The sequence below is a fragment of the Carcharodon carcharias genome, chromosome 17 (genome assembly GCF_017639515.1).
Source record: "Carcharodon carcharias isolate sCarCar2 chromosome 17, sCarCar2.pri, whole genome shotgun sequence".
NCBI classification, from domain to species: Eukaryota; Metazoa; Chordata; class Chondrichthyes; order Lamniformes; family Lamnidae; genus Carcharodon; species Carcharodon carcharias.
In genome coordinates, this window is record NC_054483.1 from 9135810 (window position 1) to 9163309 (window position 27500).

General features: G+C 46.9%; 1 protein-coding gene across 3 annotated transcripts in view; it reads left to right on the plus strand.

Moving 5' to 3' along the window:
• Nucleotides 1-24908, plus strand: part of LOC121289587 (protein transport protein Sec24C-like) — a 41213-nt gene extending 16305 nt beyond the window's left edge. For all 3 annotated transcript variants that reach the window (XM_041209156.1, XM_041209158.1, XM_041209157.1), the window contains 14 exons: nucleotides 698-813; nucleotides 1504-1628; nucleotides 4447-4638; nucleotides 5475-5568; nucleotides 7577-7693; nucleotides 8671-8841; nucleotides 12742-12838; nucleotides 13261-13406; nucleotides 13818-13956; nucleotides 17257-17378; nucleotides 18191-18370; nucleotides 19766-19957; nucleotides 24464-24553; nucleotides 24648-24908. In XM_041209156.1, the coding sequence (XP_041065090.1) occupies nucleotides 698-813; nucleotides 1504-1628; nucleotides 4447-4638; nucleotides 5475-5568; nucleotides 7577-7693; nucleotides 8671-8841; nucleotides 12742-12838; nucleotides 13261-13406; nucleotides 13818-13956; nucleotides 17257-17378; nucleotides 18191-18370; nucleotides 19766-19957; nucleotides 24464-24553; nucleotides 24648-24788 (1922 nt within the window). In that variant the 3' untranslated portion in view covers nucleotides 24789-24908. The remainder of the gene's footprint in view (nucleotides 1-697; nucleotides 814-1503; nucleotides 1629-4446; nucleotides 4639-5474; nucleotides 5569-7576; nucleotides 7694-8670; nucleotides 8842-12741; nucleotides 12839-13260; nucleotides 13407-13817; nucleotides 13957-17256; nucleotides 17379-18190; nucleotides 18371-19765; nucleotides 19958-24463; nucleotides 24554-24647) is intronic.
• The last annotated feature ends 2592 nt before the right edge of the window (nucleotides 24909-27500 follow it).

The window sequence follows — 27500 nt, forward strand, 5'->3', positions numbered from 1 at the left end:
GGGAACTTCCAGGTGGTGGTGTTCCCACCTATCTTGTCCTTCTAGATGGTAGTGGTTGTGCATTTAGAAGGCGCTGTCTCAGGAGCCTTGGTGAGTTGCTGCAGTGCATCTTGTAGGTGGTACACACACTGCTGATACTGTTCATCAGTGATGGAGGGAGTGGATGTTTGTGGATGGGGTGCCGATCAAGCGGGTTGCTTTGTCCTGGATGGTGTCAAGCTTTTGAGTGTTGTGGGAGCTGCATTCATCCAGGCAAGTGGAGAGTATTCCATCACACCCCTGACTTGTGCCTTGTAGATGGTGGACAGGCTTTGGGGAGTCAGGAGGTGAGTTACTCACCACAGGATTCCCAGCCTCTGACCTGCTCTTGTAGCCACAGTATTTAATTGGCTAATCCAGTTCAGTTTCTGGTCAATGGTAACCCCCAGGATGTTGATAGTGGGGGAATTCAGCGGTGATAATGTTATTGAATGTCAAGGGCGATGGTTAGATTCTCTCTTGTTGGTGATGGTCATTGCCTGACACTTGTGTGTTCTGAATGTTACTTGCCACTTATCAGCCCAAGCCTGGATATTGTCCAGGCCTTGCTGCATTTGGACATGGACTGCTTCAGATAAGATAATGATGGCAGTGCAATGTTGGAAGGTTACTGCTTCACAGTTGACTGTTTCCTGCTGTTCTGTTTTTTTCCCACCAGTGCCTCAGCACTATTTTCACCCGATTGATTATAGTGGAAAGCGAGCAGATCGTCCCACTAGACCAGAGCTTTCACAGGGCTCCTATGAGTTTCTGATGCCAGAGGAGCCTTGCAAGGTAAGCTGTAGCTGTGGGGACTAGCAGCAATGTGATGTAGAGCAATCTGGTGCACTCCAAATCAGTTTGTGAAGGCCATTCTTCCAGTCAGTGTTCAAATCTGCCCTTCTAATTCTGGCTTCCTTTTTGACTACAGTAGAGCCAATTGTTCTATCTCGCAGACTTCATAAACAATGATAGAAAATGCATCTAACCATAGTTAGTCTTTGTGAATTTTTAAAAATTATTCATTCATGGGGTGTTGGCCTGGCTCAGCCAGCTTTTATTGCCCATCCCTAATTGCCCCTGTTCAGAGGGCATTTTTAAGAGTCAATCTGGAGTCACATGTAGGCCAGACCAGGTAAGGATGGCAGATTTCCTTCCCTGAAGGACATTAGTGAACCAGATGGGTTTTTACGACAATTGACAACGGTTTCGTGGTCATCATTAGACTTTTAATTCTACATTGGGTTCCAGATTCACCATCTGTTGTGGTGGGATTCAAACCCAGGTCCCCAGAGCATTACCCTGGGTGTATGGCCATTGTAACAGCAAAACAGTGACTGAGCTATGACTACAGACAACTCCATCAGAGGGTAGCTCAGAGTTGGTGTTATTGGGTGTTTTTAGGCTGCGGTATTGCATTCACTCTCATTTCTGTTGTAAATATAATCTTAGCAATTCCCGCCCCCTCTCTTTTTTTCTACCCAGCACAATCGAGGCCAGAGTTCTGTGGGATTTATTTTTATGATCGATGTTTCCTACAACGCAGTGAGGAGTGGGTTACTCAGCCTGATCTGTGCTGAGTTGAAGCAGGTGGTGCAGTACTTATCCAGGTAGGGACCCGGCAGTACTTTAAGTTGCAGTGACGGTGTACACCCCAAGGTGCAAGCCTCCACTCAGACATCCAATTCTAGCGACTGTCACACAATGCTTCTTTGGGCTAAACTATGTGTAGAATGCTTTAAGAAATCTCATAAAGATTTGGAAAATAATACTGCTGCTGTTTTTTTTCAGAGCACAATTGTGACCCTATATAAAAAAAAACTGCACAACTTTTGCCCAAACCTCAACACCAGGTATCCAAATTATTACCCGTTCAATCTTTCCTTCAGTACGGCCCATCAACCTGCAATGAAATATTTTCTTAACAAATATTATACCAGTTACCAGGGCACCTATAAGCATTAAACACAGTCACTGCCAACATAACACAACCAATTTAGTTTCTCCTGATTCCTCACTGTACATTTTCAGACTACATCACCTTAACCTCCCACCTGGTGAGTTCTGACCTTTATTTGAAACTCTTTATAAGCTTGATTCTCCACATTGAGTTCCCTATCTCAATTGAACTGCCAGGAAGTACTTTGCACTGGTTGGGGGTGTGGGGATTAAAGAATTCGGGAGCAACTCATGAATACTGGCATCAGAAGACCCTCTGTCTGCCCAGCTAATGTCTACTCTGTACACAGATATGGCAAGCCAGAGAGGAGAACTTGCTCAGAAAGTAGTCCCCTTATTGAGGGAGAGGATGATGGATTTAAAATCCTGTCTCATAGAACAGGTATACCTGTGCCAAATGAGACCAGAGGACATGTCACAGACTTGCCAGATGTTCAAGTACATTGAGACCAGCTTTTGGGAACTTAATATCAAAGTCCGAAGGCTCACCATGCCTCTCTGTCTTCATGTGGTATCTTCTCCAGTCAGCACCGTGATGGACTGGAGACACACAGTCCAGTTCCACTTACTGCTGTTTGAAAACAGAAGATAAAAACATAAGCGATTGGAGCTGGTTCAGGAGCTTTTAACCTTTCAAGCCTGCGCTGCCATTCAGTAACATCGTGCTGATCTTCTACCTCAAATCCACTTTCCCCACTGTTCCTTGATTCTGTTTGTATCCAAATATCTCTGTCTTGAATATATTCAAGGACTAAGTATCCACAGCCCTGTGGGGTAGAAAATTCCAGAGATTCACAATCCTTTGTGCGACAAAATTTCTCCTCATCTCAGTCCCAAATGGCTGACCCCTTATCCTGAGACCCTTCGTTCTAGACTCCCCCCCAGACAGGGGACGCATTCTCCCACATTCTCCCACCATGTATCCTGTCAAACCCCTGGAGATTTTTACCTGTTTCAATGCGATCACCTCTCATTCTTTTAAACTCCAGGGAATATAGGCCCGGCCTACTCAACCTCTCCTTGCAGGACACAACCTCCATCGCAGGAATCAGTTTAATGACTTTTCATTGCCCTCCCTCCCAGGAACGTTTGTCCTTCCTGAGGTAAGGAGAGCAAAACTGTACACAGTAATCCAGGTGCACAATTGCAGTGAGACTGCTTTACTCTGATACATTAATACCTTTACTATAAAGGCTAGTTTACCACTTGCTTTCCTCATTACTTGCTGGACAGCATGTTAACTATCTGTGATCCGTGTACAAGGACACCCAAATCCCGGTCAATGCCAACCTTTCCCGGTCTCATACCTGTGAAAAGAATTGCCCCTTCCTATTTTTCCTGCCTAAGTTGCTCATCTCGTACTCCCCCACCTGATATTCCATCTGCTATTCTCTTGCCCACTCCCTCAGCTAGTCACTAACTCTTCACAGACTCTTTGCATCTTCTCACTGATGACCTGCCTACCTCATGTGGATGCATCACACTCAGCGCCCTCTTCCAAGTTGTTGATATATACTATAACTAGCCGAGGCCCAAGCACCGAATCCTTGCGGTATCAGTATAGTTACAGTCTCCCATCCTGAACATGACCCCTTAATTCCAATTCCTTCTTTTCCCAAAAAGGAAAAACCAGTAAAACTTGCTCAAACAGGCCTTCTATACCTTAAAATGTGGCAACAAGAGCAGGTCAGAAGCTAGGAATCCTGTGGTGAGTAACTCACCTCCTGCCTCCCCAAAGCCCACCCACTATGTACAAGGCTCAAGTCAGGAATGTGATGGAACTCTCTCCAATTGCCTGGATGAGTGCAGCTCCGACAACACTCAAGAAGCTCGACACCATCTAGGACAAAGCAGTCTGCTTGATTGGCACCACGTCCACAAACATTCACTCCCTCCATCACTGACACACAGTAGCAGCAGTGTGTACCATCTACAGGATGCACTGCAGCAACTCACCAAGGCTCCTTAGACAGCACCTTCCAAACCCACGACCACTATCATCTAGAAGGACAAGGGCAGCAGACACAGGGGAACACCACACCTGGACGTTCCCCTCCAAGCCACTCACCATCCTGACTTGGAAATATATCGGCCGTTCCATCACTGTCGCTGGGTCAAAATCCTGGAACTCCCTCCCTAACAGCACTGTGGGTGTACCTACACCACATGGGACTGCAGCGGTTCAAGAAGGCAGCTCACCACCACCTTCTCAAGGGCAACTAGGGATGGGCAACAAATGCTGGCCCAGCCAGTGAAGCCCACATCCCATGAATTAATTTTAAGAAAAAGGGAACTCCGGCATTACTGGTGCCAGTATTACTGATTTCTACTGGGATTGAAACTTTTGAGCTGTTTTTTTCCTTCTGGTTTTGTCTGTCCTCGATCCATGCTAACATATTCCCAGCAATCCCATGAGGGATTGTGCCGAATGCTGAGATGTGGGATCTAACCGAGGTTTGTGCCTGGCAGGGAGTGTGGGGCTGAGGAGACAGCGGTCAGAGTGGGATTGATAACATACGATAAGGTGCTCCATCTCTACAATGTGAAGAACACTCTGATTCAGCCGCAGATGGTGGTGATAACCGATGTCTCTGACTTGGCCATGCCGCCGCTCGATGGGTTGCTCGTCAACGCAAAGGAATCCGAGGCCCTTATCAACAGGTAAGCAGAATTGAATCGGTACACCATGCAGACAGGGCTGGGGTAAATAGCAAATTAAAAGCTTAACACAGCTTCAAACGGCAAACAGATAAAGCAATGTGGCAAAAATCCTTCAGGCCTTCCTTGGAAAAAGAGGCGAGATGTGGGGAATTGTGTTATCAGTGAGTTCTTGTGACCTTGGATGTGTTGCCGTGGTGGAAGCAGATTGCATTGACTTCTGATGCTGGTAATAAGTTTAAGCTTGGAAAGATTAGAACTCTTTAGCTTTAACTTTCCGCGTTACCTTATACACGAGGACGACCAGCTTCAACTGGTTCTGTTACACATCTCGCGAGTCTCCGGTGCAGCAATGAAATACAGCCCCAGGAACACTTACACATGACAATTAGTTCCTAGCTAATGTGTTCCTAGCTCTTGACAGATATTTACGGATAATACAATATATAACATCCATAATAACTTTCAAAAGGGAATCAGATAAATATTTGAAAGGGAGAAACTTTTATGGAAAGAGCAGGGGAGTGGGATGAATTGGATCACCCTTTCAAAGAGCTGGCACAGGTACGATGGGCTGAATGGCCTCCTTCTGTTCAGTACCAAACAACAATCAAAACCAACGACTTTGTGGCTTAAATGTTCGCGAATGCTGCAGCTGAATATTTGACAGAAGCTGCATGGGGGGGGGTCGGTTGGCATGGAAATCCCCTGCCCAGAGTTTAATCACACATTGAAAAGCTTTGGATCTCACTCATGGTTACGTTCTGTGCACTGTACTGAAGAGATTGCCTTCAATCCGCAGAGTTTAACACACCCTTTCCCTGTTTCTTGTATTCCAGTTTGCTGGATAAAATCCCATTGCTGTTTGCAGACAGTCTTGAGGCAGACGTTCTCTTTGGTCCAGTTGTCCAGGCTGGATTGGAGGCTCTGAAGGTAACAATTCTGCATTCTAACTTTGGACCATCAAGTAATGTTGTAATGTTGTCCCCACATTTAGCGTTAGCCTAGTAATAATGAGTACCACATTCGGTATGGTCACCTTTCTGTAGTTCACAACATAGCAACTTATATTTATATAGTGTCTTTAACAAATAAAACATCCCACAGGACGGTTATAAAACAGAACATGATAACATCCTGGGGGTTACCACTGAGCAGAAACTGAACTGGACTAGCCATAAATACTGTGGCTACAAGAGCAGGTCAGAGGCTAGGAATTCTATAATGAGTATATCACCTCCTGACTCCTAAAAGCCTGTCCACCATCTACAAGGCACAAGTCAGGAGTGTGATGGAATACTCCCCACTTGCCTGGATGAGTGCAGCTCCCACAACACTCAAGAAGCTCGATACCATCCAGGACAAAGCAGCCCACTTGATTGGCACCCCATCCACAAACATTCACTCCTTCCACCACTGACACACAGTAGCAGCAGTGTGTGTACCATCTACAAGATGCACTGCAGGAAGTCACCAAGGCTCCTTAGACAGCACCTTCCAAACCCACAACCACTACCATCTAGAAGGACAAGGGCAGCAGATAGATGGGAAGACCACCACCTGGAAGTTCCCCTCCAAGTCACTCACCATCCCAGCTTGGAAATATATCGGCCGTTCCTTCACTGTTGCTGGGTCAAAATCCTGGAACTCCCTCTCTAACAGCACTGTGGGTGTACCTACACTACATGGGCTGCAGTGGTTCAAGAAGGCAGCTCACCACCACCTTCTCAAGGGCAACTAGGGATGGGCAATAAATGCTGGCCCAGCCAGCGAAGACTACAACCCATGAATGAATAAAAAAAAGTATACATTTCAGATTCAGCTTTGAGCCCAGCCAAGAATCTGGGTGAGGGTCTTCAATGGAACCTGACAAGCTTGGCGGCTGTGACTGCTTCCTAAGAGAAGCACTGGAGAGATTGCAATTCCAAGCTAACCACTTATAGCAGGAGCGTAAGGTTGCAGTTGAGTCTTTGTGTAGACCGTCCAGAGACCTTTCTTCATCGAAAAGCCACAGTGAGGGAGCAAATTGGAGAGTGGGGCACACCGAGGCTGACAAGAGGAGAGTGGGAAACTGAATGATAACTTATAGTTATATAGCATCTTTCACACAGTAAACCTCCCTCGGTGCTTCAAAGGAAGCATTATTAAACATAGTAGGACACCGAGCCACATAAAGGAGAAATTCGGGCATTTGATCAAAAACTTAGTCAGAGAAGTCGGTTTTAAGGACCGTCTTAAAGGAGGAAAATGAGGTGGGGGGGGGGGGAGGTGTAGGGAGGGAATTCTAGAGCTTGGGGCCCAGGCAGCTGAAGGCACCGCCACCAATGGTGGAGGGATTAAAATCGGGGACACGCAATAGGCCAGAATTAGAGGGGTGCAGAGATCTCAGAGGGTAGTGGGGGCTGGAGGAGATTACAGAGATAGGGAGGGGGGCGAGGCCATGGAGGGATTTGAAAACAAGGATGAGAATTTTGAAATCAAGGTTGTTTAACCGGTAGGTCCGTGAGCACAGGGGGTGATTTTTGGGTCATCTCAAATTCACCAAGTGACAAAGGAAGGGGGAGGTCAATACCAAGATAAGGTTCTCAAGGCTTACAGGAGGAATGAAAGAATTAGGGAATTGGTGGGAAGGAGTTAGCTAGTGGAGACGGTCCATTAAGTCTGTCCCGCTGGACACTGCAGCATTTGGTTAACCTAAGAACGTGCACACACCCTGAAGCTTGCCTATCTCACCCACTCACCTTTCACCTCACACACTCACCTTTCACCTCACCCACTCACCTTTCACCTCACACACTCACCTTTCATCTCACACACTCACCTTTCACCTCACACACTCACCTTTCACCTCACACACTCACCTTTCATCTCACACACTCACCTTTCATCTCACACACACCTTTCACCTCACACACTCACCTTCCACCTTTCACCTTGCCAGGCTGCTGATTGCCCGGGTAAACTCTTCATATTCCACACATCGTTGCCAACCACCAAGGCCCCAGGAGCACTGAGGAACCGCAGTGACCATGGGATCATCAACACCAACAAGGAACAGGTAACACAGTGAGATCAGAGCCACCTCGCGGGCTCAAGGTTTTGACTGATACTGACTAATCCCAGCTCCAGACTGTGAGGGGCGCGCAGGGGAGCGGTGTTGGCTCGGGGTGGGGGGGTTGATGACATTTATCGCTCCAGTGTGGGATAGATTTAAAAGGATTGAAATATGTTAACTCAATCCTTGGACCGTTTTAAAGATAACAACTTAGTTGCCATCGCATGGGGCTGGAATTTTACAGGAATCACATAGTCCCTTCCAAAACCAGCCAGAGTGAAACTTCAGCCCTGGAGTGGAGCTGGCATTTCTTCACTTGGACAATGTTTTTATTTGGGTCTGGACGGGTAATTTGGAAAAGGGACGATTTTGAGTGACTGGAACCTTGTATCATTGGGCTTGGATGCATCTCTGTCATTGAGGAGCCCAGCTTCAACAGTATCTATTCATGAAAAACATAATGTACATCCAATTTATTTGATCTCTATCTTGTACTTCATTATTATTGGCTTTTGAATAACAGCGTTGCAGCCCTTAAGATACGATGTTTTGGAGTGAACTTTTCTTGAAAAAATGGCTCTTCCTGTTATTAAGGTTCCAGACCTTCTGCCCAGGGTGCGCTGTCATTTCTTATTTGTTGTTGGGATGCAGGTGTCCTTGGCACACCCAGCATTTATTGCCCATCCCTAGTTGCCCTTGAGAAGATGGCGGTGAGCTGCCTTCCTGAACCTCTCCAGTCCCTGTGGTGTTGGTACGCTCACAGTGCTGTTAGGGAGGAGATCAGGGTCTGTGCTAAAGCTGGGGTGGGATGGGCTTGGAGGGGAGGTGGGCCAAGGTTCACTCAGCCGAGATAGGGAACTCACTTTGCGGAGTGCGGTCCTCAGTTGGCAGCATTGTGAGAAGGCGGATGCCCTGAGTTCTCAGCTTGTTCTTAGTGTAATCACGGGTTTACAGAGAATTGAGTGAGCCTGTTGTGTTAGATTCTCTTCCAGCCTCAGGGAAGCTACTATCAGGAGCTGGCCGAGCAGTGTGTGCAGCAAGGTTGCTGTGTGGACCTCTTCCTCTTCCCCAGTCAGTACGTGGATGTGGCCTCACTAGGACTGCTGACCTTCAGAACTGGAGGAGATCTCTACTATTACAGCAACTTCAGGGTAACAAGCTTCCTCCCTCTGCTTCCACATAATCTAGCCCATACCAACTGTGGCTTCATGGGTAGCACTTTCACCTCTGAGGTTCAAGTCCCACTCCAGAGATTTGTGATTAGAGGAGCTATCACTCGGATGAGACATCCCAAAGCGCTTTACAGCCAGCGAAGTTTTGAGGTGTAGTCACTGTGGAACCACAGAGGTGAGGGTGCTACTAACTGAGCCGCAGTTGACACTGCGACATCCTGGGGCTGCAAAACCTGCAATACAAATGTAATCTTCCTTTCTTTCAGAAAGCCTCAGTATGACAGTGATTTAATTTACAAGATATTTAAGGGGAGTTGCACACAATTTGGCCAGTCCCCAGTGCTTCAGAGTGGATTTTTTAAAAAACTTGTTCATGGATTGTGGGCTCCTCTGGCAAGGTCACTATTTGTTGCTCATTCCTCATTGGCTTGAAGAAGATAAACACACAGAACACGACTGAGTTTTCAGTGAGGGCACATGGGGGAAACTGGAGTTTCCTAAGATGCAGTTAAGAGCTGCTCTTGTGATGAGGTTTCAGTTCTTTAAAGCGATCCAAGGCTTTACTTCCGCATCTGAATTCTTCCTGTGCCTGATGTGGCAGTGTTTGATGGATTTGTGTACACTGACATTGAAGGCCGTCTCCTTTCAAGATGACGCCACCTCTGGTAAGCTCTTTCCACAATTGTCCTGCCAAAGTGAGTCACTTCACACTTGTTTGCATTGGGCTCCAGTTGCCACACCTTGTCCATTTCACCGCCCTAGCTTCATCATCCACAGGCTTATCCCTATCCTCAACTACAATGTTACCAAAACAAAAACAGAAAACTCAGCAGGTCTGGCAGCATCGGCAGCATCCGCCGATGCTGCCAGACCTGCTGAGTTTTTCCAGGTAATTCTGTTTTTGTTTTGGATTTCCAGCATCCGCAGTTTTTTTGTTTTTATACAATGTTACCAAGTTTCATAGTCTCAGAAAACTTTATAATGCTGCTCCCTACACCCAAGCCTCAGTTTATTTTTACAAATTGAGGATTAATAGACCTAAAACTCATCCCTGGGCAGCACCCACTGCAAGCTACCTCCCACTCTGAAAAATATCCATCCCAATCACCCTTCGCCTCCTATCACTGAGCCAATTTTTGATTGATATCACTATATCCCCTAATACTTCCATCTTAAGCTTGTCAAATGCCTTCCAGGAGTTGGTACTTACAACGACCACACCACCTTGAACAACCTCCCCTGTACCTCATCAAAGAATTCAATCAAGGTTAGTCAGGCACGATCTATCTTTTACAACTCCATTCTGCGACCCTTTTTAATTAACCCAACCCTTTACAATTGTTTTGGCTGTTTCCAATCACTCCCCCCACCATCCCACCACCAATGGTAGGCTGATTGGTCTGCAGTTTCCTGCTTTATCCCCTCTGCCCTTTCTTGAACTATCATACAAACATGCAAATTAGGAGCAGGAATATTCAGCCCCTCGAGCCTGCTTCGCCATTCAATAAGATCATGGCTGATCTGATTGTAACCTCAACTCCAAATTCCCGCCAACCCTTGATAACCTTTCACCCCCTTTGCCTATCAAGAGTCTATCTAGCTCTGCCTTAAAAATACTCAAAACTCTGCTCCCATCATGTTTTGAGGGAGAGGGTTCCAAAGGCTCACTACCCTCTGAGGGAAAACATTTCTCTTCATCTTGGTCTTAAATGGGCAACCTCTTATTTTTAAACAGTTACTCCTCCTGCATTACTCCTGTACCCAATGAGAATTGAAAGATTGTGACCAACACCCCACTATTTCTACTTCTGCTTCTTTCAGCAGCTTGGGATGCAATCCAGCTGGACCAGGTGACTTACCGACTCTCAGTCACACTAATCTTTTCAGTACGTTTTCTCTAACTGTTCCTATCCTGCCCATAACTTTGCCCACCACCCCCCCCGTCTTTTGGTGTATCCTTCACACCATCCTGCTCCTTCTTTGAACACAACTGGAAAGTACTCATTTCATATCTGTAGCTATGTCCTCCACCTCGACACAAAGATTTCCCTTTGAGTTTTAAGTAGGTCCAACTTTTTCTCTTGCTAACTGCTGATGGTATTTATCAAACATTTCAGGGTTCAGTTTAATGTTGCTTGCTAATCTTTACCTGTGATGACTCTTTGCCTCCCGTATTAACTTTCTCAATTCTATCCTGTACTTTCTTCCTGTTTATTAATTGAATCTTGCTCCTGATATCTGTCACAAGTCTCCCAATATTTATTGGGCCCTCTCTAGCTTTATCTTTTCCCTTCAGAGAAACATTGATAGTTTGTTCCCGAACTACCTCTTCCTTGAATGCCTTCGATCGCTCTGTCGCTACCTGACTCTGGAAGCACCTTGTCCAATCTACCTGTGCTACGTGCCTTCTTCAATCACTAAAATTGGCTCATCCTCAGTTGAGCATTTTTACCTTTGACATTTTCCAGCCGCTTTCCAGGATTACTTTAAACTGAATTATGTTGTGGTCAGTGTTAGCTGGATGATCTTTGTCTGTAAAAGACTCCACTTATGCCTTACTTCATTTGCCAGAACTACATCTTTTACAGCTTCTTAAGCATTGCTGAAAAAAGAGACAGGCGGCTGAAGCTTTTCGTTTTGCACTCATTAGGACAGATGCAAGAATGGCAAATTTCAAAGGGAACAACAATTTATACTACATGAGAAAAGGATTGGTTGGCAAGTTGAATCTGATTGGTCGAAGGGTTGCCGTGGAGAATGCAACAGGAAACTATTGCCCCCCCCCACCCCCTGGCTTTTGTTTAATCAAAAAAGTTGCAATGCCTGGACATGTTCCTTTTGCCTGTGGAGGATAAGGTCCCTGATCCTAGCAAGCATAAGTGAGACACACTGCAAGCCTGACTGATGATCTTAAATTGGTTGTCAGTCTAATTCTTTGCACAATCAGAATTGTTTAGCCCAATCAAGGAATCATAGCTAATGTGGAACACTGTGTTCTAAGTTTTGCAAGCATGGGCTGTTGAGTACAATCAGTACTTTGCCTGTTGCAAACAGCCAAAGGGACATGCTGTTTGGTACGATCCCTGAGTCATTGGGATGTACAGCCTACATACCTGGCACTGAAATTCATATACCACATTACTCATTTGTCTTTTTTGGCTGCATGGCAGCGTCCTGTTAGTGGTGAATACCACTCGTGTTGCTGCTGCATAGCAACAGCGTGCAATGGCTGGCTTCACCTGTTGTTCAAATTTATTTCTTGAGGTACCACGCCCTTCCAGGGTAACTTGAGGTGGACTGGACACTTTTCAAGTGCTTCTTTCCTTTTGAACTGGAAACACATTGATCAAGAAAGTTCTCCTGTGCACATTGTCATCAATCCCTGAGGCAATCACATTGGACTAGAGTCATATACAGGTCAGACCGGGTGTGGAGGGCATACTCATGAATCCGGTGGGGAGTTAGCTTCATTGTCACTTTTACATTCAGTTCCAATCCAATATTAGTCTCGGCCTATGGATTATTAGTCCGGTAACATAACCAGTACGCTATCATGCGCCGAGATAGTGCCAAAAGCTGGAAGAATATTAAGAAATGTTCTCTTGTTTATTATCATGGCCGAACTCTTAATTTTTAATCTAGAAAACAAGACAAGTGAACACCTTCCCAAGGATGCAGAGAATTTGGGATAACCCAGTAGAGCAGTCCGAAACATTAAGGCAAAAGTCTTTACTGGAAAAAAAAAGCAGGAGAGCTCAGATTGGCACCATGAAGCTTACAGGGTACTGAATCAAAAGAGGGCCATTCTGGACTATAGCCTCATGGGATACAATAAACAAGTAGCATCTTTATAAACCACCTGGTTGATCTGATTGACAGGCTGACAGAGATGCAGAGCAGTTCCAGGTTGATCTTCGGAGGGATGTGCAGAAGGTGATAGGATTCAAGGCTGTCTTGAAGGTTCACACACAGAAAGGTATACTTCCTGATTTTGCAAATTTGTTAACTTCACCAAGTTGAAAACTTCCAGGTCATCTAACTCCTTCTTTCCTTGGACCTCAAAATTGCAGAATCCAAGCTCCCCCCCCTCCCTTTTCCTCCCTCACACAAGATTCAGGCCTCGCCTTACTGAATTGCTAAATCTTGGCTTATTCCACCCCTGAGCTGTCATCATTGTTAGTGGCCTCATGCACCTGCCCTGTCCATTCAAAAATGACTCCGAGAACCTCACTTTGACAGGCCCACTCCCCCCAGCCACTGCCTCATCTCCAGCCTCCCTGTTTGTCCTCCTGCACCCAACTCGATAGAAATAGACGCCAAGCCGGGGAGGGCTATTTTTGAAATCTGGCCTGGACGGATGGCAGGGCTCCTCTGAACCTTATTTTGCTCTCGGCCTAGGCATCAGAGCAACCAATTATTTAGGTTCCCTGCACATGAAGAACAGGACGGAGGTGCAACTGGCTGCGATTGACAGCAACAAGACCCTGCTGGTGGAGTTCAAACACAACGGCAAATTGAGCGAGGAGGATGGCGTCCACATACAGGTCAGACAAATAAGACAAACTTTGAACTTTCCCCTCTCCTTATCTGCTCTTCATTCCCCCACTTTGACCCAAGACTCCTAAGTGTGCAATGCTGACTAAGTGCAATAAGAGTGGTAAGATAAGAATTTGGTGGGAGTCGGAATTTGGTGCAGACAGGGAGAAAAGGAAATGCTGCTTTAATCCAATTAGTTTGCTTGAAATCAGCTAAGTGAACTCACTGGATAAAACCGTAATGAAATAAATATATAAAATAAGGTTACATTGGGATGGCAGTACATGCTGGCGTTTGTGGATCACATTGTGGATTGAAGATACTCACTGCATCTCCCCGGAGGTTGTAGATTTGATTGCTCCTCCGGCTTGTCCTTATTCCCTGCACTGACCTGACACTTGCTACCCCTTTTCCTCTAGTTCGAGCTCTTCTACAGCACAGTTAGTGGGCAGCGCAGACTCAGGATACACAATGTCAGTTTAAACTGCTCCAGCCAGCTGACTGAGACCTTTAGGAGCTCACAGGCTGAAACGTTGTTGAACTACTTTGCCAAGACTGGTGAGTGAAGCAACCGGCTGCGGTGGTGGGGTGGGGGTGGGGTCGTTGCGAGGGGAGGGTGGGGTGTCGGGGGTTGGCGTTGTGGGAGAATGTTGTCTGAGGTTTACAGAGAGCAGACCACTGGTCTTCAAGTTAAAACATGATGTGTCTTGATGTCTTGCATTGAAGATTAACAGCTTTCACCCATGGACGATCCAGATGCCTTCTCTAGCGGACTTGATAACAATGGGGGCAGGGCTCATGGTACTACAGAAGGAGAGCAAACATCAATCAGGGTGCTCACTTCTGGGCATCATTGAGTGACCTGTTATGACCCAGCAGTTGGTAAAGGCTGAATTATTTAAACTCCCAGAGAGAAACTTGAAACAACTGTCATAACCTATATTTTCAGTTGGTATGTTTGAGATGCAGCTCTGAATTCAGGAATAAGACCACCAAGAGGTTTTTTTTTTTAAATTAAATTAAACATTTATTAATTGAACAAGAAATTAAACACATACATGTGTCTACAAATTTTACCATAATAACTATTAAACAAATCCCCAAATTAATTGCTCCCAGATAAATCTTCCCCAAGGCAGCAATAACCCACAGAATTACACAGACACCAGGCAAAGCACATCTGACCATACAAATTCAAAATGAAGTTCCTTGCAGTTTGGTTCCTTTGCAGAGTTGTTGGGCTTATAGGCTGTTTAGATCTTCCATGTCTTTTACCTACTCACACAAAACTTTCCTCTGTGTATACCTAGCTTTCCCTTTGAATGTAAGTTCTCATTGTATCACCAGGCCCTTTGAACTCCACCTCTTCTACAATAAAATCCTTTTCATAGTATCAGTTTTATTAGTAATATAAACACATTGCTTGGTGTCTCCTAGCTAGGTACAAGATTTCACCCCCAGTCTTTGAATGGTTTATTCAACAAAATGCAGATGTACCCTGTACCTTACTGCTTAACATCTCAAAACTACTATACATCAAAACACCCAGACTAGCTGGCTTTAATCCAATTAAGATGCGCACACTCACACCCATAGACACAGACCCTACTACAAGTCCAATTGAAAATAATTTCCAATAACATTATATACATTAATATCTTCATGACAGCCATGGGCAGGGAAAGGTGTGAGGGTCAGTGAGTGCTGAGAGGTTTTAGCTGGGCTCTAACTAGTTCATTCTTTGACAGTAATGAGGAGCCATTAGAGATGTTCCCCCAACTAGTGTCAGCACCCTGGAGAAGAGGGAGGAAAAGCAATGGACTGAAACAATCACAGATTCAGGATAGGGAGGAGACCAGTGTTCATATTCAGCAGGGCTAAGGTTTGTGTCTTAAAACTCCACATTCATTTTCTATCCTGATTGGACTTACATTTCATGAGCTGTGCCTCTCTGAATGAGTGCTCAGCGATGGGTAGACATCAGCCACTGAAAGAGCTTCATCCATCATCAGCTTAGTCTAAGTGCCTTGCTTAGACCACAACTGGGGTTACTGTGAGCAGTTCAGGACACCGCACCTTAGGAAGGATATATTAGTCTTGGAGGGACTGCAGTATAGATTTACCAGAATGATATCCTGATAGTCATTTGCTGATACAGTACTTGAGTATTGGTTAAAAAAAGAGACTTTTTGTCGAATCTTTTTCACTTTGCACTCATCAGGACAATTCACAGGAACACCAGATGTAAAGGGAACAACAATTTATACTGTATGAAAAGAGAGTGCTGATTGGTAGAGGCGTTGCCATGGTGAATGTACCAGTTGATGGTAACTGATAGTTAACTGCCAAACATTGTTTGAAATTTAAACCAGGCAGCTTGACTCTGATTGGTCAAGGCATTGCCCTGAGGAATGAACTAGCAAATGCCCGTCACTTGTAAGGGGAGGCAATGGTGTAGTGGTATTGTTGCTGAACTAGTAATTCAGAGACCCAGGGTAATGCTCAGGGGACATGGGTTCAAATCCTACCATGGCAGATGATGGATTTTGAATTCAATAAAATTTTGGAGTTAAAAGTCTAATGATGACCATGAAACCATTGTTGAGTATTGTAAAATCCCATCTGGTTCACTAAAGTCCTTTAGGGACGGAAATCTACTGTCCTGACATCTGCTGGCCTACGTGTGACTACAGACCCACAGCAATGACTCTTAAATGCCCTCTGAACAAGGGCAGTTAGTGATGGGCAATAAATGCTGGCCCAGCCAGCGACACCCACATCCCATGAATTTGGCTGAAATCAGTGATATCCAGATCCCCCGGGGTTAAATCATGAGGAGTGATCACACAAATGAGAATTGTATTCCCCGAAATTTCGAAGGTTAAGGGATGATTTGATCAAAGCTTCCAAGATATGAAGGGGCAACAGGAAGGTGTCGATAGAGAGAAACTATTTCCGCTGGTTTCGGAGTCTAGGACTAAGGGGCACAGTCCATAAATGAGAGGCAGACCTTTCAGGAGTGAAATCAGGAAACACTTCAACAGAAAAAAGAAGTTTGGAACTCTCTTCTGCAAATGGCTGTTGGTGCTAGGACAATTGTTCATTTTAAACCTGAGATTGATGGATATTAGTATTAGGTATGAGGGGATATGCAGGTTTATAGAGTTAGGTAAAGATCAGCCATGATCTCATTGAATGGCAGAACAGACTGGAGGGGCTGAATGGCCTCCTCCTGTTACCTGTGTTTTACATTCAGCAAAGGGAAGTTGACGCTGGTGGAGTTTGCGTTCATTGATTTCTTCCCTGTACTGTCTCAGATCAAAACATCTAGCTGACCTCTACACACAATGACCAGTCCTCTCACACCTTCCCACTTAACCCACTTGCCAAGTCATTGGTGCCAATGAGTGAATGAAGTTGGGGGTGAGAGAGGGGGGACTGCTGTGCAGGGATGGGATGGGTGGCTGGAGGGAGGGAGTTGGAGAAGATCAGGAGGTCTCTCCCCTCGTCAATTCTTGAAATACAGAAAAAAAAAGACATGATTGCCCGGGACTAAGAGGAAGTTTGCCAAGCATACAGGACCGCCCTGGAGTCTCTAGAAATTGAAGCTAGTCTAGAGGACACTGCTGTGAGCAACACAGGAGGCAAATCATCTTGTTTTCAATCACGACATATGTTCTTACATTTTCTCTGAACACTTATTAATTGTAAAAGTATTAGAGATGGGGGTCAAAAGGCTGTTTGACTGGGAATTGTGGGAGGTCAAGTGCTAAAACTCTGAAGAGTATGTCCAACCAGGGTTAGGCACTCTGCCTGGCTGTTGTGCTTACCTGGAGTGTTGTCTCTCTTGATTGGCAGCGTACGATGCCGTGCCTAACCATGCCACGAAGAGCGTGCAAGACAAGCTGGTGAGCCACATTACCCGAATGCTTGCCGCTTACCGGAAGTACTGTGCCCATTCATCACCCAACAGGGGCCAGGTGAGACCTAGAAATCTTCCTTTGTAGAAACAGAGAGAGTTGCCGGGCCTCCGGGATTCTCCCTGTCCTTCTCTGCCCTGTAAACAGTGGCCGTGCTCGGAGCTGGAATGAACAGGTTAGTGAGCGTGGACTTGAGGTTGCACTGCGCTGGACCACTGCGGGGACGAGAGAGCTGTTTGAAAGTGCAGTGTTACCTGTCGAGGTGATGGCCGCACTGGTGAAGCCCACTAGTGGCTCGGTGGGTGACATTAACACACGTGGCACCAACCGTTGCTGTTTCAGTGAGGGTATCGGGAGTGGCGGTGGGCAGAGGTAGCAGATGGGATGCCAGGTTTAGTCTCTGCCGCAGTGGGATCCCGCTACCGGCTGGAGATGTGTGAAGCGATCCACACGAGCACTTCGGAACAACATTCACCCGGAGTGTTCTGGGAGCTGGCACACTCTGGCTCCTGCTGTCTGAACCTTTGGACGTTGTTTCCAAGGGGGAACCTGCTCCCAGAACGTTCCGTCATTTCCCCACGTGCGTGGAACACGCTCCATGACCTGGGGCGTGAGGCAGTAACCACTGGGGCCTGGGAGATGGGCAAGTTACTGCGAGTTAACACACGGCAGTGAGGGGCAGTGTGGTGATGCCATTATGGGGCCTGTTACTAGGGGACTGGTCTTAACCCTCTCACACCGGTGATGCGGACGCCAGTTTGGCAAAGTGAACGATGTTGACCACTTTAGTAGTGCCAGCTATGTCACCAAGCCTTCAAGACAGGACAAATTTCGTAAGGTGAGGGCTGATTCTAACCTCTTGCTGCCAACAGCTAGTCATGCCACAGTTCCTGAAAATCTTCCCCCTTTACTTGAATTGCCTGAGGAAGAGTAAGGTCTTGCTCCCAGGGGCAGACGTCTCCATCGACGAACGGGCCTACATCAGACAGCTAGTCATGTCGATGGACATCACAGAAACCAATGTCCTCTTCTACCCCTGCCTTTTGCCGATGGTGAGTATCACAGTGAGGCTGCTGGCAACACTCGCTGCCCCGTGGAGGGTGAGTTGGGTGGAGTGAGTGAGGGGTGTAGAGAGGCAGTGCGAGGTTCAGGGGATCAGCTCAGTGAGGAAGAGGACCCAAAGGCTTTACACCATTTCGAAGACTCAGTACTAAAAGGTGAAAAGGGAAACATCCCCCAATATCTGTGGGACCCTTGTTGTGTGAGGGGTGGGGGGACTCTTAATAATCTGAAGATGAGTAAAACTATGCCTATTGTAGCAATCAAACAAGGTTGCATACAGTAGAGTTCACTAAGTTACACAGAGGAACTAACTCTCATCTAAATCGAACCTGTTGCTGCTTGACTAACATTAACACTTCAAGAGATTCTCGAAATGCTTGTAGTCATCAGCACAGCTTCAGGCCGACATATTCACTCGCTGGAGGATGAGGGACTGGAGCGGCTGGGATTGTTGGCCATAGAACAGATAGGGAAGGGTTAGGTGAGATCCAATCGCCGTGTTCAAAGTAATCAGACGACCGGAAGGATAGGAAAGACGGTCTATCCACCAGCAGGAGGGCTGGGAACCAGGGGACGCAGGGTTAAAATCACTTGTTAAAGGGCTCGAGGGGGAAAGCGGAGGGGCTGCAAGTCGGGATTTGCAAAGCGCTGCCTGAAAGGGTGGTGGAAGCTGATTCAGAAGAGAACTGGGATGGAAGAGGGAAGGTTTACTGGACAATGGGAAAAGTGCAAGGCAGAGGAACTCATGGATAGCTGGAGTGGCAGTGTGATGTGGGGGGAGTTTTGGAATTTTACCCCCCCTCCCCCCTCCTTCCAAGGTATTGTTGAGAGAGGAGTGGGTGGGGAGGTACAACAATTTTAAGTCTTCAGACCCCCCACCCGAAACAGCACATTTGGGGATTTTTAAAGAGGCAGCTCATGAACTGGGGGAGGCAGCACTGCTGGAACCAAATTTTCATTTTGATTTGCTAAAGGGGCCAGAATAACCCAGCCGGGCAAAGGCAGGAGGTCTTCACTGCAGCTCCTTGTGGACCTGAAGCCTTAGCCGTGTCCGACACTACCCACCACCAGCCCCTTCGCTTCTCCCCAACCACCCCGCACCCCCACCCTCAACCAGGCCATGTCTGACCCCACCCCTGGCTGCCTCCTTGTGGGAAGCCACTGGGAGAGGTTTAAAATGTCAAAGAAATTTTGCACTTAATTGTAGCAGGTCAAGAGGGAGATCCATTCCCCACCTGAAAATCTAGTTCCACCGAACTGTGTAGCCTGGGGTGAATGGGTCGGGGTTTGGGGAGGGGTGGGGGGCTGTGAATCTATAGGGCGGGTGGGTTGTTGATCAGCGGTGTTGGGTTAACCCATTCCTGTCCGTGTTTCTCTGCTTACAGCACGAGCTGAATGGGAACGTGGTGACTGTACCACGGGCTGTACGCTGCTTGGCCAATCGCCTGTCACCCGAGGGATTCTACCTCTTAGAGGATGGATTGAGCCTGTTCCTGTGGATTGGGATGTTGGTGCCGGCTGAGTGGATTCAGAATGTCTTCGGCGCACCCTCCTTCAACGCCGTGGACTGCGGAGTGGTCAGTATTCTGTGTGTGAAACAGTTAGGTCCCACTGGCTAAATGGATGGGCTGACCCTCTGACAATCCGTGCAGCCTCACACGGCCAAGCAGCTACTCCCACATCTCATTGAACCCAGTGAGGAATATTCTGAAGAGAAACACCTCACTCTCCCACGCCTCCTGGATCCTTGCTGGGGCGTTCCATGCCATTCACACCCTTCATTTCATGTGGGATTACATGGGATAGCCGGCACAGAATCAGGCCATTCAGCCCAACGCTCCATGCTGGTGTTTATTTCCCACTCCAGCCTCCTCCCATCTTCCCTCATCTAAATCTACCATCCTAACCCTCTGTTCCCTTCTCCCTCGTATGTTTGTCTAGTTTCCCCTGAAGTACATCGATACTATTCGCCTCAACCACTCCCTGTGGTAGCGAGTTCCACATTCTCACCACTCTCTGGGTGAAGAAGTTTCTCCTGAATTCCCTATTGGATTTCTCAGTGACGATCTTATATTGACGGCCTCTGGTTCTGCTCTTCCCCACAAGAGGAAACATTCTCTCTGTATCCACTCGATCAAAACCTTTCAGAGTTTTAAAGACCTCGATTAGGTCAGCCCCTCAGTTGCCTTTTATCGAGAAAGAGATCCAGCCTGTCAATCCTTTCCTGATATGTAACCCCACACATTTCTTGGATCATCCTTGTAAATCTTCTCTGCACCCTCTCCAGTGCCTCTGTATCCTTTTCATAATATGGTGACCAGAACTGCACACAGCGCTCTCAGTGTGGTCTAACCAAGGTTCAGTACAGGCTTAGCATTACTTCCCTACTTTTCAATTCTATCCTCTCGAAATAAAGCTTGGTTTTAATTTTGATGACCTGTGGCACAACCTTTAAAGATTGGTCAGAGATGCCTTTGTTCCTCTACCCCACTGAGACTCGCACCTTCCAAGTTACCAAATGACCTCCCTATTCTTCTGACCAGAATGTCCTCCTTCACATTTACCTGTGTTGACCTTCATTTGCCAAATTATTTGCCCATTCTGAGAGTTTATTGATGTCCTTCTGTTATTTGTTGCAGTCCTCCTCAGTATTGACGCTGCCCCAACACGGGCAAGCTTAGAAATGGTGTTTTTGACTCCAAAATCCAAACCGTTAATATAAGCTGTGAGCCTTGGTGCGCACTTTGACTTTTGTCGTTTAACCTTGCTTGTCCTTTGACCTGATCAGAGACCTTTCACCTTCCTCCCTCCCCCCTTTCCCTGCCTCTGTATTTACTGAAAACCTGTTAAGATTTCTAACTTCTCTACCCTCTCAGCAATCCGAAAGGTCAACTCCATTTCTCTTTCCACAGAAGCTGCCTGACCTGCTGAGTATTTCCACCATGGGGGTTAGGGGTGGGGGTTAGCGGAGGGGGGGTGGTTGTGAGCGGTGTGCATGGGCAAAACACATTCAAGATTAAAAACCCAGGCTAAGTGAGGGAAAATAACTCTGGATCATTTCTCTCTGACCTTGGGCGATTGAAATAAGTCCAGGAGCTCTCATCAATACTACGCAGTTCCTACTTTTTATACCAGGGAAAAATAGGTTCAACTTTTGTAGGCATTCAGAGAACCAGTCTTCACCAAAAGCGCTTTCAGAAGTCAATACTCTCTGGGGAAATACGATGCTGACCTTGTGGTTATATCCCTAGCCCTTGCTAACCTACTGATTTAGAACAATCTGTCTACTTGATCACAATCTACTTCCTTCTCACCGACCTCCATCACTCCATCCCCAAGTCTACTCTCCTTGACAACCCGGTGATTAAAAATGCTTCACGCTTGGGAATACATGCACTGACCTCCCTGGCGCTACCCCACAGAGAACGATGCTCACAATAGAGGCTGTGGGAAGTCCGTTATCGATCGTCCAGGGGTGGGCGTGTGGTGGAAAACCTAGAGGATACACTGCAAAAAATATAAAAGCAATACACTGTGGCTGCTGGAGGTTGGAAATAAAAGACAAATGAAAGTTCTGGAAAAACTCAGCAGGTCTGGCAGCATCTGTGGAGAGAGGAACAGAGTTAACGTTTCGAGTCCAATATGATTCCTCCTCAGAACTGAAGCGAGGTGGGACTGTGATGGGTTCCATGCTGTCAAAAAGAGAAGGGAGGGGCAGGTGGAGCAAAAGAGAAGGTCAGGGATAGGTTGGGGGGGTGGGGGGTGGTGGGGGGGGTGGCGGGAGAGATTGTAAGACAAAGATGTCATGGGACACAGGCAAAAGGAGTGGCAGGGATAGTATCGAAGAAACAAAGCATTGGCCCGGTGTAGATGTTAACAGCAGAATAAAGATCAGCGCTGCCTGAAAGCAAAAACCTGAGAGGAAGAAATGGATTGATGCTTGGGGGCCGAAACAACATTTAAAATGGGGGACGGAGTTCATGGTCTGAAGTTGTGGGACTCAACGTTAAGTCCGGAAGGCTGTAAAGTGCCTGATCGGAAGATGAGGTGCTGTTCCTCCAGTCTGCGTTGGGCTTCACTCGGAACATTGCAATGGGCCAAGGACAGACATGGGAGCATGAGAGCAAGATTGTGTATTGAAATGGGAAGCGACTGGGAGGTCTGGGTCAAGCTTGTGGACAGAACGAAGGTGCTCTGCAAAGCATACAAATTAGGAGCAGGAGTGAGGCCGCTCGGCCCCTCGAGCCTGCATCCCCCATTCAACGAGATCATGGATGATCTCAATGTAACCTCAACCCCACATTCCGGCCTACCCCCCGATAACCTTTCACCCCCTTGCTTATCAAGAATCTATCTCGCCCTGCCTTAAAAATATTCGCGGACACTGCTTCCACCGCCTCTTCAGGAAGAGAGACTCACGACCCTCAGAGAAAAAAAATTCTCATCTCTGTCTTAAATGGACGACTCCTTATTTTAAACACTGGCACCTAGTTCTAGATTGTCCCACAAGAGGAAACATCCTCACCACATCCACCCTGTCAAGACCCCTCAGGATCTTAAAGGTTTCAATCAAGTTGCCTCTTACTCTTCTAAATTCCAGTGGATACAAGCCTGACCTGTCCAACCTTTCTTCATAAGACAACCTGCCCATTCCTGGTATTATTCTAGTGAACCTTCTCTGAACTGCTTCTAATGCATTTACATCTTTCCTTAAATAAGGAGATCAGGACTGTACACAGTACTCCAGATGTGGTCTCACCAATGCCCTGTACAACTGAACCACAACCTCCCTACTTTTGTAATCAATTCCCCTCACAATAAATGATAACATTCCATTAGCTTTCCTAATGACCTGCTGTACTTCCATACTAACCTTCTGCGATTCATGCACTAGTACACCCAGATCCCTCTGCATCTCAAGAGCTCTGCAATCTCTCACCATTTAGACAATAAGCTTTTTTATTCTTCCTGCCAAAATGAACAATTTCACATTTTCTCACACACTCCAGATCTTTGCCCACTCACTTAACCTATCTATGTCATTTTGTAGCTTCCTTATGTCCTTTCCTCAATTTACTTTTCTGCTTATCTTTGTGTCATTAACAAATTTAGCAACCATTTCTTCGGTCTCTCCATCCAAGTCATTTATATAAATAATAAAAAGTTGAGGTCCCAGCACTGATCCCTGTGGCACACCGCTTGTTACACCTTGCCAACCAGAAAATGACCCAATTATGCCAACTCTCCGAGTCCTGTTAGCCAGCCAATCTTCTGTCTATGCCAATATGTCACTCCCTTCACCGTGAGCTTTTATTTCCTGCAATGTGACACCTTATCAAATGCCTTCTGGGAATCTCAGTACAGCACATCCACCGGTTCCCCTTTATCCACAGAACATGCTACTTCCTCAAAGAACTCCAATAAATTGGTTAAACATGATTTCCCTTTCCAAAACCATATTGACTCTGCCTGATTGCCTTGAATTTATCTAATTGCCTTGCTATAACATCTTCAGGAAGAGCTTCTAATATTTTCCCTATGACAGATGTTAGGCTAACTGGGCTGTAGCTTCCTGCCTTCTGTCTCCCTTTTTGAATCAAGGAGTTACATTCACTACTTTCCAATCTAATGGAACCTTCCCCGAATCTAGGGAATTTTGGAAAATTAAAAGCAGCGCATCAACCCACTCACTCGCCACTTCGTTCAAGGCCTTGGGGTGAAGTCCATCTGGACCTGGGGATTGGTCAGCCCTCAGCCCCAACAATTTACTCAGTACCACTTCCCTGGTGATTGTAATTGTCCCGAGTTCCTCCCTCCCTTCCATTTCCTGATTTACAGCCATTTCCGGGATGTTACTTGTGTCCCCTAGAGTGAAGACCGAAGCAAAATGCCTGTTGAAATTCATCCACCACCCCCTTTACTTTCTATTATCGGCGTTCAGTCTTCCCAGTGTGGAGGAGACTGCACTGTGAGCCGTGAATGCTGTCAGCCAAACTGAAAGAAGTGAGAATTGGGAATAATACGCTGAATCTCGCTTCAGAGCGGACGGCCAGTTAAAATGATTTGTCTTTGCTTTGTGACAGGGGTCTCTGCCTGTGTTGGACAACCCCTTCTCCAGGCAGATCAGAAACATGATCAGCAGCATCCGCAAACAACGGGCCAGGTTCCTGAAGGCAGGTGTCATCGCTTTCCTCTCAGTATTAAGAAGCGTTGGCAGGGCAGAGCTGAATCTCACTGGCTGACACGTTTCCAAACTTGTCTTTGCAGCTGATTATCGTGAAGCAGGCTGACAGGTCGGAGAGCCAGTTCCGGCAGTTCCTGGTTGAAGACAAGAGTCCCAGTGGGGGAGCCTCTTACCCAGACTTCCTCCGACACCTTCACATCGGTATTCAGCAGGCTCTGAAATAGCCCAGCGCCAACAAACGCTGGCAGAAGCAGACAGCACAGGATTGGCAATTGCCCAGGGAAAGATGCACCCAGCACGGGGAAGGGCAGCCTGACCTACCAGGCTTCAGATGTCTGCTTAGTGGGGGGTTGGGGGGGGTGGGGGGATGGTGGTCACCAATGTAATACGGATGCACACAGCACAAGACACGTCAAAATTCCTTCTGGATTACAATTGGAAGCACCGTTCTGTTCACTTTGCAGCACTCCAGGCGCAAAGACTTTTGGCCAGGATTTTCCGGCTTCTGCCAGCCGCCGGGATTGTCCTGTCTCGGCGAAAGCCAAGGTGCTTTTGGCTGAGCCTGCCGAATCTCCGGTGCCGGGTCCCACCACGATCGGGGCCGGGACCCACCCCCCCCGCCCTCCCCACCCCCTCCCCCTCTCACAGGGCCGAGGGATCCTTCAGTCAAAGTCTTACTAAACGCCGCTGAATGCAGAGCCGACACGTTCCCTGTCCGAACTCGCGCCAACTTCGGATCGTCTTTGAGGGACCAGGGGAGAAGAGCAGGCAGAGCTAAGAGTTTGAGGTAAACCCGCAGGCTTCCGGGTGATGTCCGACATTTGACGAGTGCTTTGGTCCCGTCCCCTTGTCTTCCTCAGCCTGCCGAAGCCTCCGAGGGTCAGTCACACGTTCGGTTGCGACGTACCCCGGGGATGTATCCCCTCGGCAACCAAAAGGAGTGGGCTTCCTCCCATCGGTTTGGGTTGCAGTTGACCCCTGGTCCCACAGGTCATAGGTCATACAGCCTCACCCAGTTCTGTAATTGGCTGCAATCATCCAATTTCCCTTGATGCCTATTTACGTGGGGCTACTGGCTGCCATTCTAGCCCCGAGACTGTTATTTTTTATTCTCCTGGCTCTCTTTTCCCTGCCACAAAGTCATAAGAGTCAGACAGCACTGAAGGAGGCCATTTGGCCCATCCAGCGTGTGTGCCAGCTTTCGAACAGCAGTCCACTCTGACCCACTCCCCCTGCCCTTTCTCCAATCCCCTCCAAGTGTTTATCCACTTGCCTTTTGAAGGCTGCCATCCGATCACTATCCACCAACTTTTTGTGGGGCTGGACATGCCAAATTCTAACCAGTCGGTGTGTAAGACATGTTTCTCCCTCAAGCAGCAGGCACAGGCCGGAGGCTGGGAATTCACCGGCGGGTGACTCACACTTCCAGGCCTCGGTCTGTAACTCAAAACAAAATTGCTTCCCCATTCCCTGTGAGAATGAATGATTTGGCGCCACGTCAGACTGTGGCTGGTGAGTTGGTCAACACACTTCTCCCGGGGGTGACTTTGGAAGTTCTTTAATATGTGCAACATTATAGGACCCAGACAAAATGGGTACCTGTGAGTATTCTGCAAAAGAGAACTGCATTCACCGATACAACTTATGTACAGTCGGGATCTTGTACAATATCAAATTTCCATTCATTGCAATATTTAAAAAAAAATGAACACCGATTCTCTACATCACATTATTAAAAGGAGCCATTTCTGGCCCTTACAGTTAGACTGCCATGTTCCTCCCCACTCATTGTTCATTTTCATTTAAGACACAGTTTAGACACCATTGCTCTCACTGGGCGGCATTGAGGCCAAACCATGCGGTTGCCAGGCAACCTCCAAGGTCTTATTAACGGGCATATTTTCGCAATTTCCGTGGCACAGACCTTACCAGCACCCCTGAAAGGAATTGAGGGGTGCGAGTGCAAGAGTCTGAGTGAGCAGCAACGAGAGTCACACCCACATGAGCCAAAATGCTGGACATCTCCAGATTACAGCTCGTCAAGTGAAAAATAACTCCTGAAGTGATAGACCAGTCAATCTTTGAACTTCAAACGTGGTTTGAATGCAGAACAAAACCTCCAGCAAATGTGAGACAACTGGTCACCCTCAGATGGGACCGCTGTGATCCCCACTACCTCATATTTGTGAGATGGCAACACAAGGCACATTTTTCTCCACACTTTGGTGAACAGCATTTAACCTCCAACAATCACCGAAGTAACCCACGTGCCTTCTGTGGAGGACAGTGACTCATTGTTGAGACCTGTTTAGTTGACACCGTGTGCTTTAACACAAGGAACACCTCCCCCCTACCCGACATCAGCTTCAGGAAGGGACCCATGCCTCAGACCAGAAACATGGACACAATTGGCAGCTGTAAGAGCAAACTCATTAACCGCTATTCTCGCTGAAAAGACCAAAAGGAACTTAACCCTTGTTCAATTTGGAATTTTTAAACACCTAAAGTTATAGTTATAGCTGAACAAACTCTCCGGCCCTGAAAGGAATGATTTTACAAGTGTAGAGTCTCATTCTCCGAGAAGAAAACTTAAACTGTTGCAGATTTAAAAATCTTGTTTTTCCTTTGAAATGGTCACTATTTCGTTATTTAAGTGTCCCTCTCAATACCACGTGTATGCCCTGATCTTTATTTTGCTTCCTGTACAATTAATTAAATGTTATTTATATTTCCTGCTTTGCTGCCTGTGAGGATTCTTCACTCTGACTGGCCAGTCAACCTCCTTCCTCTGCCTGACCTGTTGACTGACATTGGACAGGAGGAAGTGTGTGAAACAGAGAGAGACACAGCGCAGGGGCTAAGGGCAGCTACACATCCTACGCTCACATTGTTGTGTGTGTGTGTGCACTGTATGGAGGGATGAAATGGAAATGTGG